The 15233-nt window shown below is 56.7% G+C and overlaps 1 protein-coding gene across 1 annotated transcript in view; it reads left to right on the top strand.

Annotated features, from left to right (window-relative positions):
* The window catches only part of XKR6 (XK related 6), a 233898-nt gene that overhangs the window by 193243 nt on the left and 25422 nt on the right, over positions 1-15233 (top strand). Inside the window, exon 2 of the mRNA XM_036998969.2 lies at positions 12721-12917. Coding sequence (XP_036854864.1) covers positions 12721-12917 — 197 coding nt within the window. The remainder of the gene's footprint in view (positions 1-12720; positions 12918-15233) is intronic.

The raw sequence follows: 15233 nt of genomic DNA, 5'->3' as shown, positions 1-15233 counted from the left end.
CAGACCAACGGGGCCCTGGGACAGGAGGCAGGGTGCCACGGGCATTAGCACTGGTGCCCCGTAGCTGGTGCAATGCTGGCACACGGCAGGAGCCCAGCCTAGTCTGTCAAGTGCTGCGTACAGTTGGGAGGGGCTGGATTGCTGTGTGGAGCGCCCAAGGGTCTGGAAAGGACACATTCGTGCTGGGGAAGAACCCACTGGGTGCCTTACCCCCATGAGGTAGTAGGGAAAGCCAAACGCGTCCTTGAACGTTTCAGATTAGTTCATTCACCGCACGTCCATCACGGGCTAGAAGGGGAACACTGAGAGGTGTCAGCCCCCTGACTGAGGTTTACAATAAAGGTACAGCACATCCTGCCACGTCTCCAGGCACCTGTTAGGGCCACTGCACCCGAGGGGTTCATGTTCATCACGTGATTCAAAGCCCCTGGCCAAGTGCAGGTGACTTTGCTTATGATCAGTGGGTCCCCTTTAATGTCATGAGGTATTTGAACAGTCACAAGTGTTGTCCCTCATTTAGATGCACTCACCTCCCGCGTTCCACTCGGGCACCTGTGTGCAGATGAAATGCCTTGCATCCCAGCAAATCCATTTTCCTGGGATGCAGGCAAAGCAACACCAGTAGGGACCTGTTGTCAGGAGCCTGCAGTTCTAAGCAGGAGGACAGTGAAATGGCCTTTCCCTCTGTAGGCGTGCATGGTCCTACTCCAAGCAGAAAAGCACGGGGCAGAACCAGCGATGGGCTTGCTCGCCTGGTTGGAAAAGGCGTGTGCTGGCTAGAGAGAGGAACTGACTCTCCGCATGTCAGTTGGGACTGGGGACTGGCTGAGCCAGAGAGGGAGGCTTGGGCCCAAGAGAGAGAGGGAGGGGGGCTCCCTGGGCTGCTCTGGGCTCCAGCTCTCAGATGCCCCCAGTGGAGACTCCTGGCCAACTGCAAGCCTGGAGAAGAGGGAGCTTCCTTACATCCGCCCTGGGAGCTTGGAATATAAAAGCAGGAACTTTCTACAGCTCAAGGATTTTATCAGCAGGCTGCCTGATCGGTTCACTCATTCACAGGATAAACTCTGAATGCCTAGCAAGCATTCAGGACCATGTATCCGATATGCAAAGATAAACAAAACTCCAAACTTGGTCTCTGTCCTTCTGGGAGCTTATAATGGGGAATAAAAAGCACTTCTCCAATATGTAGGTTTGCCAAGGTATCTTGATCTTTTTATTCAAGTTTCTTGCAAAATCTCAGAGAAGGAGCCTAGCCTGGGCCCCAGCGTCCTGGTGGGGAAATGAGGCAGCAGTGGGGTAGAGCAGCTTCAGCCCACGTTGTGCACCCCTGAGCCCCGGGGTGCTAAAGGATGCCTAGGCCACTGCATGACCAAGACCCCACATCCAGGGTGACACTGCAGTCACCCCCCTTCCCTGAAGCTCTGTGGTGCTTTCCCTTGCTACTCCCCCAAGACCCTGCAAAGAAAGACCATGTCATGCCTGCTCTCTGAGACGTGTGCCCCAGGCTCACAGATTCACCATTGCTCAGCTGATGTCAGGGGCACTGGCGAGAAGGGCTAAAAATAGCTCTGATTTGATGCGCCACGCTCAGGGGCTGAGCTGGCAGCTGCCCCTCTGCCTTTTCTCCACGCTGAAGGCACCTCAGCTGGAGTGGGTGGCGGCAGCAGAGGGGCCTCCTGGGCAGACAGTGGAAGGTTCTAGAGTCCGTGCTCATACTCAGTGAGCCAGAGGCCTACAACCAAGGCTGTGCTGTCACACTGTTTTCCCCGTGGCAGGGCCTGCAGAGGCCCTCAGACCTTGCACTTGGGCAGTTTGAAGGAGCCCACAGGTGGGGCTTGTGAACATGCGTGAGTGGGTATTGGTGCCCCGCCCACTGCCCGTGATAAATTGCTGGGACCGAGAGGACCCCTGGCAGGTCCAGCCTCTGTTTTCCGTGAGCTACAAGCACCCAACTGCTGTTAGCGCTCATAGATTTGCCTCTCTCTTAAGAAGAGGAGCAGAAACCCGTCTGCTTGTGGTGGAATCCTGCCATGCTGGTTGGTAAGTTCTCTCTTGTGTCCAAACCAAATCTTTCCTGCTTTAACTGAGCTCCTGTCCTTGCCCTGGCCGTCTACTTTGAGGAGCATGTATTCCGCGTCTGTGAAGCTGCAGTATCCCTTGGTCAAACGAGACTAGCTTGGCATCAGAGCAGGGGCTGTGTTCACGTTATATGTCCACTGTTTTATACCGTGACCACAGCGTCAGGATCCCCCTCCTCAGGGTTAAAATCTAGTGGGAGAGGCATTTCTCTTCATAAGTGATGTGGGCTCTAAGCAGAGCTATGGTCGTGGAGGAGAAAGGCCCCCAGTGGTTGAAAACAGGCACGTACCACAGCCCAACAGAGGCTTAAATTTGGCTTTCTGGTTTGGGCATGCTGTATAGCCCTCTAAGCCTCAGTTTCCTGATCTGTAAAATTACCTAATTCACAGGGTTGTTGCAAGGACTAAATGAGGCTGGGAGAGACAGGGAACGAGAGAAGGATAATGAGCAGGAGATACATCGCCCCGGGTTAGGGCGGCCTCGCTGGAGTCCAGCTGCCCCGTGTGAGTCTCGGTAGCTACAGCTTCGGGCCTTCTCTTCAGTTTCTTCACCTGTAGACAACAGCAGGTTTTTGTGTTAAATGACGTAATATACGTTGAGTACTTCCATTGCGCCAGCATGCAGGGAGAACCCAGTAAATGGGAGCTATTACTGAGTTGACCCAGGATGAAGGGTGGATGGGGTAATTTCACCTGGGCTCGGACTAAGACACGTGGATCAGAGCTGAGCCCGCTGCTGCCTGCTACTGACTCTGGGCAAAGGAGCTGAGGGGCACACCTCGTCAGCTCCCCAGGCAGTGAGGGCAACATAAGCAAAGCGCAGAGATGGCCCCGCGCCAGGAAGGTCTGGAACGGAGAGCCACCAGGTGTGGCAGAGCCAGGAGCAGGTGTGACAGAGGGAGGTGGGGGAGGCAAGGGGCTGAATGTTTGCATGCAGAACTAATAGCCACCCAAGTTATGAAATCTAGGTTAGCCTCAACTTTCTCATCTGTAAAATGGGGACAGTGATGACAGTGACCTGGCCTCCTGTTCCCTGACCCTGTCTGAGACAACTCAGGTGCTGACGCCCCTAAGGTCTGTGGATGGTCTGTGTGAACTCGAAGGACTTCTGCTCTGCCCTGCGCTCTGGGGCCCAGGGAGTAGCCACAAGGGTTCCTACTTGGGCACAGATTCAACAGCATGTGGGCGAGAGCGCAGCCTGTTGGGCCCAGCAGCCTGGCACTGCCCTGGTGACCCAGCCCAGCAATTCCTGGCAGGTGACAAGCTCCAGTCTGGCAGGGCTCCTGCGCAAGCCCCATGCATCCTGGGGCCCTGGAACCTCTGCCAGCCCTCCTCTGGGCCCCTTTCCCCTATAGCTGCTGCCTGGTCTCCGGGCTGTAGACCTTCCAGCCCCAGGATGTGGTCAGAAGTGGAAAGGACACCCAGGAGGCAGCCCCTCCACCCTAGATGGAGGGACCAGACAGGGATGCAGGTCATACAGAATCACAGCAGCTCTCAATGCCTTTACTGCTCCTGTAAGGAGTCAGGATTCCCAACAACCGGGCTCCGGGGGTAGGAAAGGGGGCACATGAACATCGCTGGAGGGGGCTGCACAAGGTCAGGTGGCAGTGAGCCCTCGGGGGCCGGGGTACTGGCCTGTGCGTCCTTCACACTGGGGATCAGAAAGCCCTGCATCCTCTCTTCTCACCCTTCTAGAAAGTCCAGGGCCCCGCCTGTCCGAGGCATTTTGCAGCCATGGCAGGGAGCCAGTGGGGGGATGGAGGTCTGGCTTCTCCTCTATTCCCCCATGTCTGCCCGCCCTCCCCGGGATGGCCGTGATGGCAGCACTCCCACACAGTGCCTGGGGTCACTGCAGTGAAGGAAGGTGCCCGGGCTCTGGGGAGGGCCGGGCTCAGCAAATGCCAGCTGGGTGACACCACCAAGTTCCCCACTCGGATGCCCTGCCTGTGCAGGGGGACGGTGATGCCTGCCTCCTGCAGCTGGGGGCAGTGATGGGGCCTGACAGTGTGTGTGGCTGGTAAGGTCACGACTCTGAGGTGCGGTGTCCTTACACTGCCTCTTCTGTTCCTGCCTCCGCGCGCCCACCCTATGGGTGCTCTGCAGTTCGGGGCTCCTGGAGCATTTGACTGCATTTAGAATAAAGCACTGAGGCTGTTTGGGGAGGCAGGGTGGGGTTAGGGTGTTGGGGGGAAGAGTGAGGGGAGAAGGTTGGAAAGGCAGGACGCTGCCCGGCTTGCGGTGGGGAGGCCCTAGGCAGGGAGGGCAGCGGGAGGAGGCGCGGGACAGGGCCTGGGGTGGGGGCCCTGGCCAGGTAGACAACAAAGCGATTTTCTGGCTGGCAATGGGGTCCCTAGCCTATGACAGAGGGACAAGTGTGTGACACCTTGGGTTATTGCTGTGTACGGTCCCATGTCCTGATGAAGCTCCAGCTCCTTGGGGTGGGGTGCCAGGGCTGGCAAGACCCTGGGAGCCCCACGGGGAGGGCAGGAGCTGTGCTGTGTGGTTTTGCTCCAGCTCTGCCACCAGGACAATGCCTGCAGATGCCCCCAGGAGGGGAAGTGGGTGGCCCCTCTGCAGAACGGGCTCGCCCTCCCCACGGGGCTCCCTTAGCACTTGGGGGTTGCAGGTGAAACACAGGGTCTACCTTGGCCTCCCCCCAGCAGATGCCCCGCTGATCTCTGGTGGCTTCCTGGGGCCACATCCCCTCCCTGACTGGCACGTGGGCTCTGGAGGGTCAGCCTTTTCAGTGGCACCCTCAGGCCTGAGCCAGGGGACTCACAAGCAGAGGGAGAAGGCAGGCCTGGGGAGGTGACGGGACTCGCAGTTGGAGTCCAGTCTGCGTGCGGGAAGGCGTCCGTGTACTTTCTGCCTCATGCTGCCACCTCTCTTCTCAGCTTCCTCCTTCCCTTCCTAGGAAAAGCTTTAAGGAGCAAGGCCAGACAGGGGTCTTAGGTGCTCTCTGAGGCACCCACCACTCCCCTGGTGGGAATGTAAGAGCTCATGGCGTTGGGTTCCTGAAGGAAACACTTATTAGGTGGGTGGTGAGAGCTGGCGGTTGCTAAGACCACCCTACTCATGTCAACTGTCTAAGTAGGATGGGACCACTAGCCCTCATCCCAGTGGCCCCCTCAGTAGCTGGTGTGGACCAAGGGGCCCTCTGGGATAGGGCTGTGGGGCCAGGTTGGCTTTAAATCCTTGCGGCCTCTTCCCATTTATTCCCTATCCAGCCCCAGGGATGAATCTGCACCCCATGGCCATTCCTCACCTCCCTTTCTGGGTCATCAGCAGAGCCTTCCCTTCTCAGAGCCTTCTCAGTGGCCAAGTCCTTGGGGCCAGGCCCAAGGGGACTTTGGCCAGGGAACAGGGGGGAGCGGTCAGGCAGGAAGTGTCGCTTCTCCTTTGCTCCAGTTCTTCCTGTCTTCCTTCTTGCTGAGCTGGTAATGTGAGGGTTCTGTACATATTCTGGGTATAAGTTCCTTGTCAGATATGTGATTTCAAATATTCTCAGCCTACAGCTTGTTTTTTCATTCTTTTAACAATATCCTTCACAGAGCAAAACTTGTTAATTTTGATGAAATTCAGTTCATCAAGTTTTTCTTTTATGGATCATGTTTTTGCTGCCTATCTAAGAACTCCTTGCCTGATGCAAGGTCACAAAGAATTTTCCCTTATATTTTCACATGAAAGTTTTGTAGCTTTACAACTTAATCTATGATACAGTTTTAGTTGTCACATATGAATAATGATTCCCATATCATTCGCTAAAAGGACTATCTTTTTTTCCACTAAATTATCTATGTACCTTTGTCAAAAATCGTGTATATGTGGGTCTGTTTCTGGACTCACTGTTTTGTTGCATTGATCTGTGTTCCTCTCTTTGCCAACACTGTTTTAATTCCTGTAGCATTATAGTAAGTTCTAAAATCAGTCGTAGTGAGTAATATGAGTTTATTCTTTTTAAAAATTACGTGGTTCCCCTAGTTCCTTTGCCCACCCATGTAAATTTTAGAATCTGGTGGTCTGTATCTGCAAGAAATCCTGTTGGGATCTATATTGAAACTGTGGCAAATCTATAGGTCAACTTTGGGAGATTTGTCATTATATTGTCACTATATTGCATCTTTCAATCCATGAATGTGGTATGTCTCTCTATCTTTTAGGTTTCCCTTGATTTCTTGTATTAGCATTTTGTAGCTTCAGCATACAAATCCTGCACATTTTATTAGGTGTATTTCTAAGCATTTCATTTTTTGGAGCTAATTTGAATGGTATATGTTTTTAAAATTTCAATTTCCAATTGCTCATTAATAGTCTATAGAAATACATTTAATTTTTATATACTGACCTTGTATCATGATACTGCTAAAGTTACTATGTAGGTCCGTGAGCCTTTTTGAATATTCCTTGGGATTTTCTATTTAAACAATCATGTTATTTACAAATAGTAACAGTTTTACTTCTATATACTTTATTTATTTTTCTTGACTTATTGCACTGACTTGGACTTCTGGTATGATATTGAATAAAAGTGCTGAGAGGAGATAGCATGGCCTTATTCCTGATCTTAAGAAGAAAGAATTCAGTCTTTCATCATAATATTGACTTTTCTTATATATGTCCTTCATTTATGCCAGACATTCTCTTCTATACATAGTTTGTTAAAAGGTTTCTTTTTTCCTTAGAAATCATGGATAGATGTTGAATTCTGTCAAATGCTTTCTTTCTACATCAATTAATGTGATGTGTAGTTTTTCTTATTAATATCATTGATTATACTAGTTGATTTTTTAGTGTAGAGGCAGGTTTACACTCCCCCAAAAAACCCCAGTTGGCTATGGTGTATAATTCTTTCTATATGTCCTGGATTTTATTTGTTAATATTCTGTTAAAGATTTTCCATCTTATAAAGGATGTTGTCTAATAGCTGTATTTTCTCGTGCAGTATTTGTCTGGCATTGATATTAGAGTAATGCTGACCTCATAAAATTAATGGGAAAGTGTTCTTTCCTTTTTTATTTTCTGGAGAAAAAGGAAGTATAATTGGTGTTATTTTTACATGAAATGTTTGGCAGGTTTTATTCTTTTCTAAAAAAGGATTCTCTAAGCTTTGGGCCCCACAAAATATGGACTCAGCCATGTTTGGGGCTTTGAGGGTGGGTTGTTTTCTACAATCAGAGGTTTCAAAATGCCCTTCCTGAGAATGCCGTAAAAAGCAGCAGGGACTGTCGGTCCAGACAGGAGAACCTGTTCAGCGTCCTGTCCCCTGCAGAAACAATTTATTTTCCATTTTAGCAGGTTTCAGGTAGAGCTATAGCTAACCCAAAGGGCAGCATAATTTGGGCAAGAGCTTGTTGGATTTGACTGAACCATGACAGGCTGTGTGATTTTGGGGATATCACTCAGTGTCTCTGAGACTCAGATGAGCCATTGGGAAAAGAAGATGGCAAATGAGTCTCCCTCAAAGTGCTGGTATAAGTGAGAACACACTCAGAGGACTGCAGAGTTCTCCTGGGGGCGGGTGAAAGGAGCTTGAAACAATTCCATGGCTTGCACAGTAAGGGGAGGAAACAACCGTAAGGAGAAGAGCAGAGGTGAGAAAGGAGAGACGTGCCTCTGGGTGCAGGGATAGCGTCCATTTGTGAAGCTCGGTCTCCCAGATGTTCTCAGAGGCATTATCTCATTTGAGCTCCCTGCGACCCTCTGAGGGTGCATGACGGCGTGTGTTCAGCAGGCCCTGGGGGCCTACTCTGGGCCAGCCATCTTATAGATGAGGAAACTGAGGCTCAAAGAGGTCAGGAGATGTTCCCCAGGGTGACACAGCCAGACTGGCACTGGCTGCAAGAGAGACAGAAAGACAGGAGAAAGGAGGTGGGCCTGGAGGGGCAGGCAGAGTTCCAGGAACCGAGGGAGGGAGTTTGGATTTCATCCTGTTACAGGAAACCCTGGGGGTGCTGGAAGACGGGGGCTGGTGTGACTGCGCCGATTGTTTCCGAGGGCTCAGCTGCTGTGTGAAGAAGGGCATGTTCTCAGATCAGAGCCTCTGTGATCCAGGCTCAGCCTTTAGGAGGCACAGGTGTTTATGGCAAACTGCTCTTCCATTGGAGTGAGGGGAGTAAGGTGGACCAAGTTCAGAAGAGGTAAGTGGTCCCTGAAGGCTCTGGGAGGAGGTAGGAGCTCTGGCCCCAGAGTGATGCTTGAAGCCCTGCTCAGCCAGACATGGCTGGGGAAGTTGATGCACGTTGCTGAGCCTCAGTACTCCAGCTTGCCGTCTGTAAAATGGGGGTAATATTACATTGACCCTGTGGGGCTGTTGCAAGGAGTAAATAAGAAAATAAGGACGGGATGCTCAGAACTGTGCCTGGCACATAGGAATTCCATGCAAACACCAGATGTCATTGTGTGTGTCAGTGATGCAAGGCCATACTTTAGGCTCTGTGAAGTTACTCACTTAAGGAAGGATGAAGCTGTAGAACATGGGCAGAAACTTGGAGATCCTCTGGTCTGGTCTCTGTGCACTGAACAGCTAGGCCCAGCCCTGGGAGCAGCGTGCCCAAGGTTGCACGGTCCTGCAGGCAGCGCGTAGACAGGGCCTGGCCTTCTCCAGTCCTCGCGGGCACCCTGCGTTGGATCCATGCATTTCATGGTCCATTATTCCTTGGAGAGAGGTGCTGTGAGCTGTGGAATCAAATCCAGGGAGAGTGTGGTGGCGCCTCTTCTGAGCTGCCTTCCTGGGGGAGGTGAGCTTTCTGGAAAGTACCAGGGACAGGGAGAAGGTGAGGGCCTGGGGGACTTCTCCTGGGGACTCAGCGCCTCTCGCTCTGCCCCTGGCCTCGCCCGCCACCTCTGCTGCACCCCCCCAGGCCTGCGCTGCGTCGGCTGAGGACGCAGGCCTTAGGGGGCTGCGGGCTGGGGATGAGATCACCGCCAGGAGCAGCCTTCCTGCTTGGCTCGGGGTCTGGCGCCACCTTGTGGCCGCGAGCCAAGGCTGTCTGCACAGGCGGCCCTTGTGGTCTCCGAGAGACCCGTTCTGGGGTTTCACGCGTACCCCTCCGTTTTCTACGCGGAACCCAAGGACTTAAGGATGGAAGAGGAGCGGGCGGGAGCCAGAGGGGGTGGAATAGGAGGGAAGCCGTGGGTCGAGGAAATCCTGAGCCGGACTCCACGACTTAGCTTCTTCTCCAGGGTGGCAGGCTGGTGGCCCAGGGGGCATGATTTCCAAATTTGGTTTCGGACTTGATCCTGGAGCACCCTGGGCTTCTGCCATCTGCTTGTCAGCCCCGGGGAGGAGGCTCTGGCTTTGCCCACTCCCACCCCCGTTTCTCCCCATACCCTGGGGTGCTCTCCTACAGGAAATGCAAGGTTGGTTTCTCTGGCAGACCTTGTGCGGGAATCAGCCTGCTCCGGGCTCATTGCCTGCCATTTCCACAGCCCGAGTGCGCAGAGGGGCTTGTGGCTTGGGGAAAATGGGGTCGAGGGGCAGATGGAGTGCCCATTTGCCCCCACAGGGCAGGCTTGGGTGAATCTGCATGTCAGTGTCTGCGACCCACCTGCCCAGGCTCGGCTCCGCCGCATAGTCATCCCCCCGCCCCGGGCGCCCCGTGAGGCTAGAAGCAGCGTCTGTGGTCTGCGTGCAGCCTTGGGAAGTCCAGGCCAGTGGGCTGACCGCGTGGGAGGCCGTGGACCCCCGCGCTGTGTGCTGGGGATGCCATGAGGGTGGAGCTCAGCTGTGGGACCCACGGCCCGAAGCCTGCGCGGGGCCCACGGAGGGCTGGGTGCTGGGGCCTCGGCGCCTTGGAGGGCGCCCCCGTCCCCAGCTCTGCCTTCGGGGCCGCGTCAGATCTGCCCGGTCCAGCCCGACGCTTCCCTCCCTCCTTCCTGGACAGTCTGACCCCGTCCCTCCCAAACCGCCTGTGGGCACGTGGCCCTTCCCCGCCCACGCCCGCTTTGCCGCCCCCTCCTCTCGATGCGCCCCTGCCCCAGGCCCCGGATCCTGGCCCCCCTCGCTCCCCTCCTCCCTCCTTCCACGCCCCCCACGTCCCCCTCCCGTTCTGTCTCCTCTCAGTGTGACCCTCCCTCCATCCCCGCCCCTGTCCCCCTCTCAGTGGCCCCCATCGTCAGGGTGACCCCCTCCCTGCCCTTTCCTGATCCGCTCCCGGGGCCTCTGATGTTTAAAGGTGACTCACGGGAAGTACCACAGCCAGTAAGTGACGGAACCTGGGACAGAACCAGAACTGGGTGTTTGGTTTCCCTTCAGAGCCTCAGTTTTCCCACGTGTTAAATGGCGATACCCAGACCTGCCCCACAGGTGTGACGGGGACCCGGGAGAGGACTGGCCTGGCAGTCCCCACGGCGCTGCACGTATCTCACTGCACCCCTCCCCGCGTGCCTCCCTCACCCGTCCCCTCCCCCATGCCCCACACCCCTCTCCATCCCCCTTTCCCTCCCCTTTCCCCTCCCCCATGCCCCACACCCCTCTCCATCCCCCTTTACCTCCCCTTTCCCCTCCCCATTCCCCTCCCCGTGCCCCACACCCCTCCCCATCCCTTCCCCCTTCCCTCACTCATGCCCCCCACCACCCGCAGGGTTCCACTGCAGTGCCTCCTGCCTTGAGTTTTCAGCAGGATTGTGTCTCTGCTCCGCGGAGTGTGTCTGGAGGGAACTGAGGTGTCAGCCTGCTCCCCTGGGTGGGTCTTATCAGGGCATCAGGGCTGGTCACCGAAGGTTCTTAGGAATCTAGGGGGACAGTGACCGTGCTGTCCGTAAGGTGCCAGACGGTGTCCGCTGTTGCCGGCGTGTTCTAGGTCACACTGGCGGTTCTGCAGAGCACACTGGGGGGGACCCTGGAGTGGTCCTCATCCCGGGGTTCCCTGCTTGATCAGCCCTCTGGAGGGAGGGCCGCATTTTGGCATGGGGGGGACACCACCCTACAGCTTCACATTGTTTTACAAGTGTTTGCTTCTGTGTCTTTGCTTCTGTAGCAGGTCTCAGGCAGTGCCTTCCTTCTCCTGTTCCTTCCAGGGAGACCACATGCCCTCTCCGTGACCTGCCTTATGAGGCCTCGCATAACTTTGCAGCAAACGTGGGCATGAGTCACCTTGGCAGTGCTGGGACAGTGTTGTCCCGCCAGGACTCCTCAGCCCCGGATGACAGAAGTCTCCCTTCTGTATCCACAGGCGCATGGGGAGATGGTGTGAACAGTAGACAGGCTCACTGGCTGCAAGAGAGACAGAAAGACAGGAGAAAGGAGGTGGGCCTGGAGGGGCAGGCAGGGTCCCAGGAACCAAGGGAGGGAGTTTGGATTTCATCCTGTTACAGGAAACCCTGGGGGTGCTGGAAGACGGGGGCTGGTGTGACTGCGCCGATTGTTTCCGAGGGCTCAGCTGCTGTGTGAAGAAGGGCATGTTCTCAGATCAGAGCCTCTGTGATCCAGGCTCAGCCTTTAGGAGGCACAGTGGGGCACATTCCCAGGGGCTGGGCAGGGACGCCCATGTGGTGCTGTCCCGGCCCCTGTTTACGGTTCACGTTCTTGGTCCTCAGTGGCCCCAAAAGCGTGCTTTCTGAGCCTGCCTTGGGCCCGGCACCGCCCGTTCCTCTGGCCCCGGCCCAGCCTGAAGGGCTGCTGTCTGACTTAGGTGGGCTCCTTAATCTTCCCTCTGACTGCTGCTTCCAAAGTTCACTTAAAAGCAAGGTGCGGAGGTTTCCCGTCACAGACCCAGGCTGTGCCCCCACCACGCAGGCTCCCTAACCTCCCCAGCGACCCCGCGAGGCTACGGTTCTTCCCCATGTTAAAGGATGACGAGAAGGCACAGCAGGAGTGACTAGCCCAAGGCCCCACAATTACAAGTGGCAGAGCTGGGATTTGAGCCCAGAGCCCATGCCCTCCACCTGTACCTACTTCCTTTGCCCATTTTCCCTCCCGATGGGGCGGGGTCAGTGCATCTGTGTGTGTGTCCTGGGCCACACCCGGACAGAGGCCTCATCGCAGGCCGTGTGTCTCCCTCGGGTAGGGGTGGGCGTGCACAAGCTGCGCTTCCCACCGCCTGGGGCAGCTCCTAGTCGCGCCACCCTCCAGCTATGGAACCATGCAAGTGAGCCTGTCTGTCCCACGCGGGAATCACACCTACCTGTTTCCGGAGACGCAGGCGGCATAAGGCCAGTCAGCCAGTGTTGCGTAGGAGGAGCTTCTCAAGTGCTAATTTCCCTTCCCTTCCTCCTCCAGAGAGGGGGCAGGGCTGTGCACTGGCGGAGAAAACCCCGCTGGAATGTTCCCCCTGGGCCCCCGAGCCTGAGCAAGCCCGCCTGGGCTCCGGGCTCACCTGTAATGCTTCAGCGGCTTTGAGAGATCATGTGATCCAACTCTTTCATTTCACAGTTTACATACCCGAAAGGGGACGGCTTGCTTAGGGATTTGCCTGGGACCCCTTCCCCGGCCTGTCTCTCCTCACTGCCACCCCCCACCCTGAAGACTTAGCACCCTGTCCTGGGGCTGGGAGAACCCTGCGAGCCGGTGTGAGCCTCTGAAAAACCTCAGAGTGAAGGAGGGGACGCGGGCACAGGTGGCTCTGGGCTTTGGCGGACGGCACGGCCCTCCCTAGCCCCCGCCCCCGCCCACCCTCTCTGTTCTGTCCCGTCTCCCCGGCAGGTACATCCGCACCATGTACTTGGGGATTCAGAGCCAGCGGCGGAAGGAACACCAGCGACGCTTCTACTGGGCTATGATGTACGAATATGCAGACGTCAACATGTTGCGCCTCCTGGAGACGTTTCTGGAGAGCGCCCCCCAACTGGTGCTACAGCTCTGCATAATGATCCAGAAGAACAGCGCCGAGACGCTGCCCTGTGAGTGCCCCCGCCCTGCTGGCCTGGGAAGCCCTCCATCTGGGGACTGCCAGTGGCCGCCCCGTGCACACTCAGGGCCTGGCACACGCCGTGGGCATCGCCCACCCTGGTTCCTGAGGCCTCCCGATGCCCAGGCCTGTGTGCGATGGTGACCCAGCCCACAGCAGGATTGCACGAGAGACGCGGGCATTTCCAGGTGCAAGCGAGCTCTGCCTGCTGCTGACCACTGTGCTCATATAAACTGCAGAGCCAGGGGCTCAGATGGCCCTGGGAGCCGCAGAGCAGAGGGCCCCGGGTCTCCCGATCCAGGGGAGCAGCTTCTTTTCTTAGGCGCTGCTCTGAGCTGAGGTGTCTGCTCATGTACCGGATGGGGGAGGCAGCCCGCATAGCACATGACCAAAAGAGGACGTGATTCGGGGCAGCGCCAGCAGGTGTGGGCATTTTAGAGCTGTTGCTCCAAACAGGCTCAGTGAGCCCCATTCCAGTGAGATGGGTGTGGGGGTCCAGGCCGGGCACACCCCTGCCCAAGGTCCCCCTCCCCTCCTGGATCCTGTAGCCCCAGCTGGTCTCCAGGGAACCCTGGGGGCCCCAGAGGCCCCTCCCAACAGCTCTGGCCTGTCTGGCAGCAGAAGTCTCCAGGCACCGCCGGTTGCCGAGAAGCCTTCCAGGGCTTGAAGTCTCTGGCTTCAGCGGAGCCTCACCCTGGGCACGGGAGGGCAGAGCAGCCTGCCAGTGCCAGGGCCGCGGCCCAGCGCAGGTATCAGGGGCCTGGAGCTCAGCGCGGGAGGAGGGCTGGGACCGGGAGAGGCTGGAAATCGTAACACTTGGGGACACTGTGATGTTTAGTCTGGGGAGGGCTTGGGACACATGAATCCTAGTATTGGAAGGGCTGCTGGGGGTGGAGGGTGGGGGTGGGGAGAGCCATCATCTCCGAGGGTGAAGGAGCTACAGGGAGACTGACAGTGATTTAACCCGGAGACATTTCAAGCAGCTGGAACCTTCCAGTGACGGAAAGGCTCCCATGAGGTAGTGAGCTTCCTGTTAGTGGGAATATCCAAGCCAAGGTATTTCTGAAGAGACTCAGCATAGAGGTCCCTGATCCAGCAGGAGTGTGTACGAGCTGGGGCACGGGGGGCTGCGCTCTGTGCCCTGTGGCTCCTTGGCCAGTGGGTCTTCTGGCCTCCTGGGTCCTCACTGTGGTCCTGCGGCAGCCCGGGTGCCCCAGAGGGCCCTCAGTGCCACGTGTGCTGGGACACCTGCCAGGGGGCTCTCCACTGTGACCCCCCCCCCCACTTCCCAAGCAGACAAGCGGCCTTTCGCCAAACAGCTTTGCCTTCCTGCTTTTCCACACGGCCAGGCCCTTTGCAAACCATCCCCCTTGCTTGGGCGGAAAGGGAATTTAATCTTTAAAGGCCAGTGGGGGAAGACTGAGTTCAAGCTGGTGAGCTCCATCCCGGCATGTAGAGCCTGGAGACCTAGTTCTGAACCCAGCTGTGCTGCGGGTATGCTCCCGGCCCCATGGGGACTGTGCTCCCAGGTGAAGCCGCCTGCCCACCCTCAGCCAGGACAGCCCAGCTCAAAGTGCCCCCAAGGGCAACGGGCCTCAGAGCAGCTCCCTCCCCCCAGACAGCAGGGGCTGAGTCCCTGCTGACACCCCACGGAAGCAAGGAGACATGTGGGGAGCCTGCCCTGGGCCCCTGTCCCTCCTGTCCCCCCACAGGACCAGCCTGTGGGAGCCCAGCTGCCGGCAGCAGACAGGCCGAGCCTCTGCCCTCCGGAACCCAGGAAGCGGGTGGGACAGCTTTCAGCCTGCACAGCCCCACTGTCAGGGACAGACCCCATGGCCCCAGGGCGTCCAGCTGCTGGGAGCCAGAGGCTGGTGGGCCTGCAGCGCCAGCCTCTGGGCCTGGAAGGGAGCTAGGAGGAGCTGAATAGATGTCTCGCTCCAGCCGGACGTGCCGAGCAGGAAGCCCCACCGAGGAAGCAGGGCAGACAGTGTGCTCTGGTCTCCCCTTGGCCTTTGGGCACACACACCGTTCACACACCCATCTCCACTGGCATCAGGAAGAATTAGGGAGCATGGGCACCCTCATGAGTGCCTGGTCTTCAGGGCATCTGCCTGGGCCACAAGCTGGTGGGATGGCTGCCCACGGGAGTCCCTGCTTCTCCAGGCCCCAGATGACAGTGTGTGTCCTTTGTCATCAGCACCAAGAGAATCACTGGTGATTGATCTGGGGAAACCGGCATCACAGCACTGTGTCTGAAATGTGCAGCTTTCCCTACAAGCCCTGAGAGTGCCAGGCCCCCTTCCTGCCC

Source organism: Manis javanica, chromosome 3 (assembly GCF_040802235.1).
Source record: "Manis javanica isolate MJ-LG chromosome 3, MJ_LKY, whole genome shotgun sequence".
Taxonomy (NCBI): Eukaryota; Metazoa; Chordata; class Mammalia; order Pholidota; family Manidae; genus Manis; species Manis javanica.
This window is presented reverse-complemented; position numbering and strand designations above follow the sequence as displayed.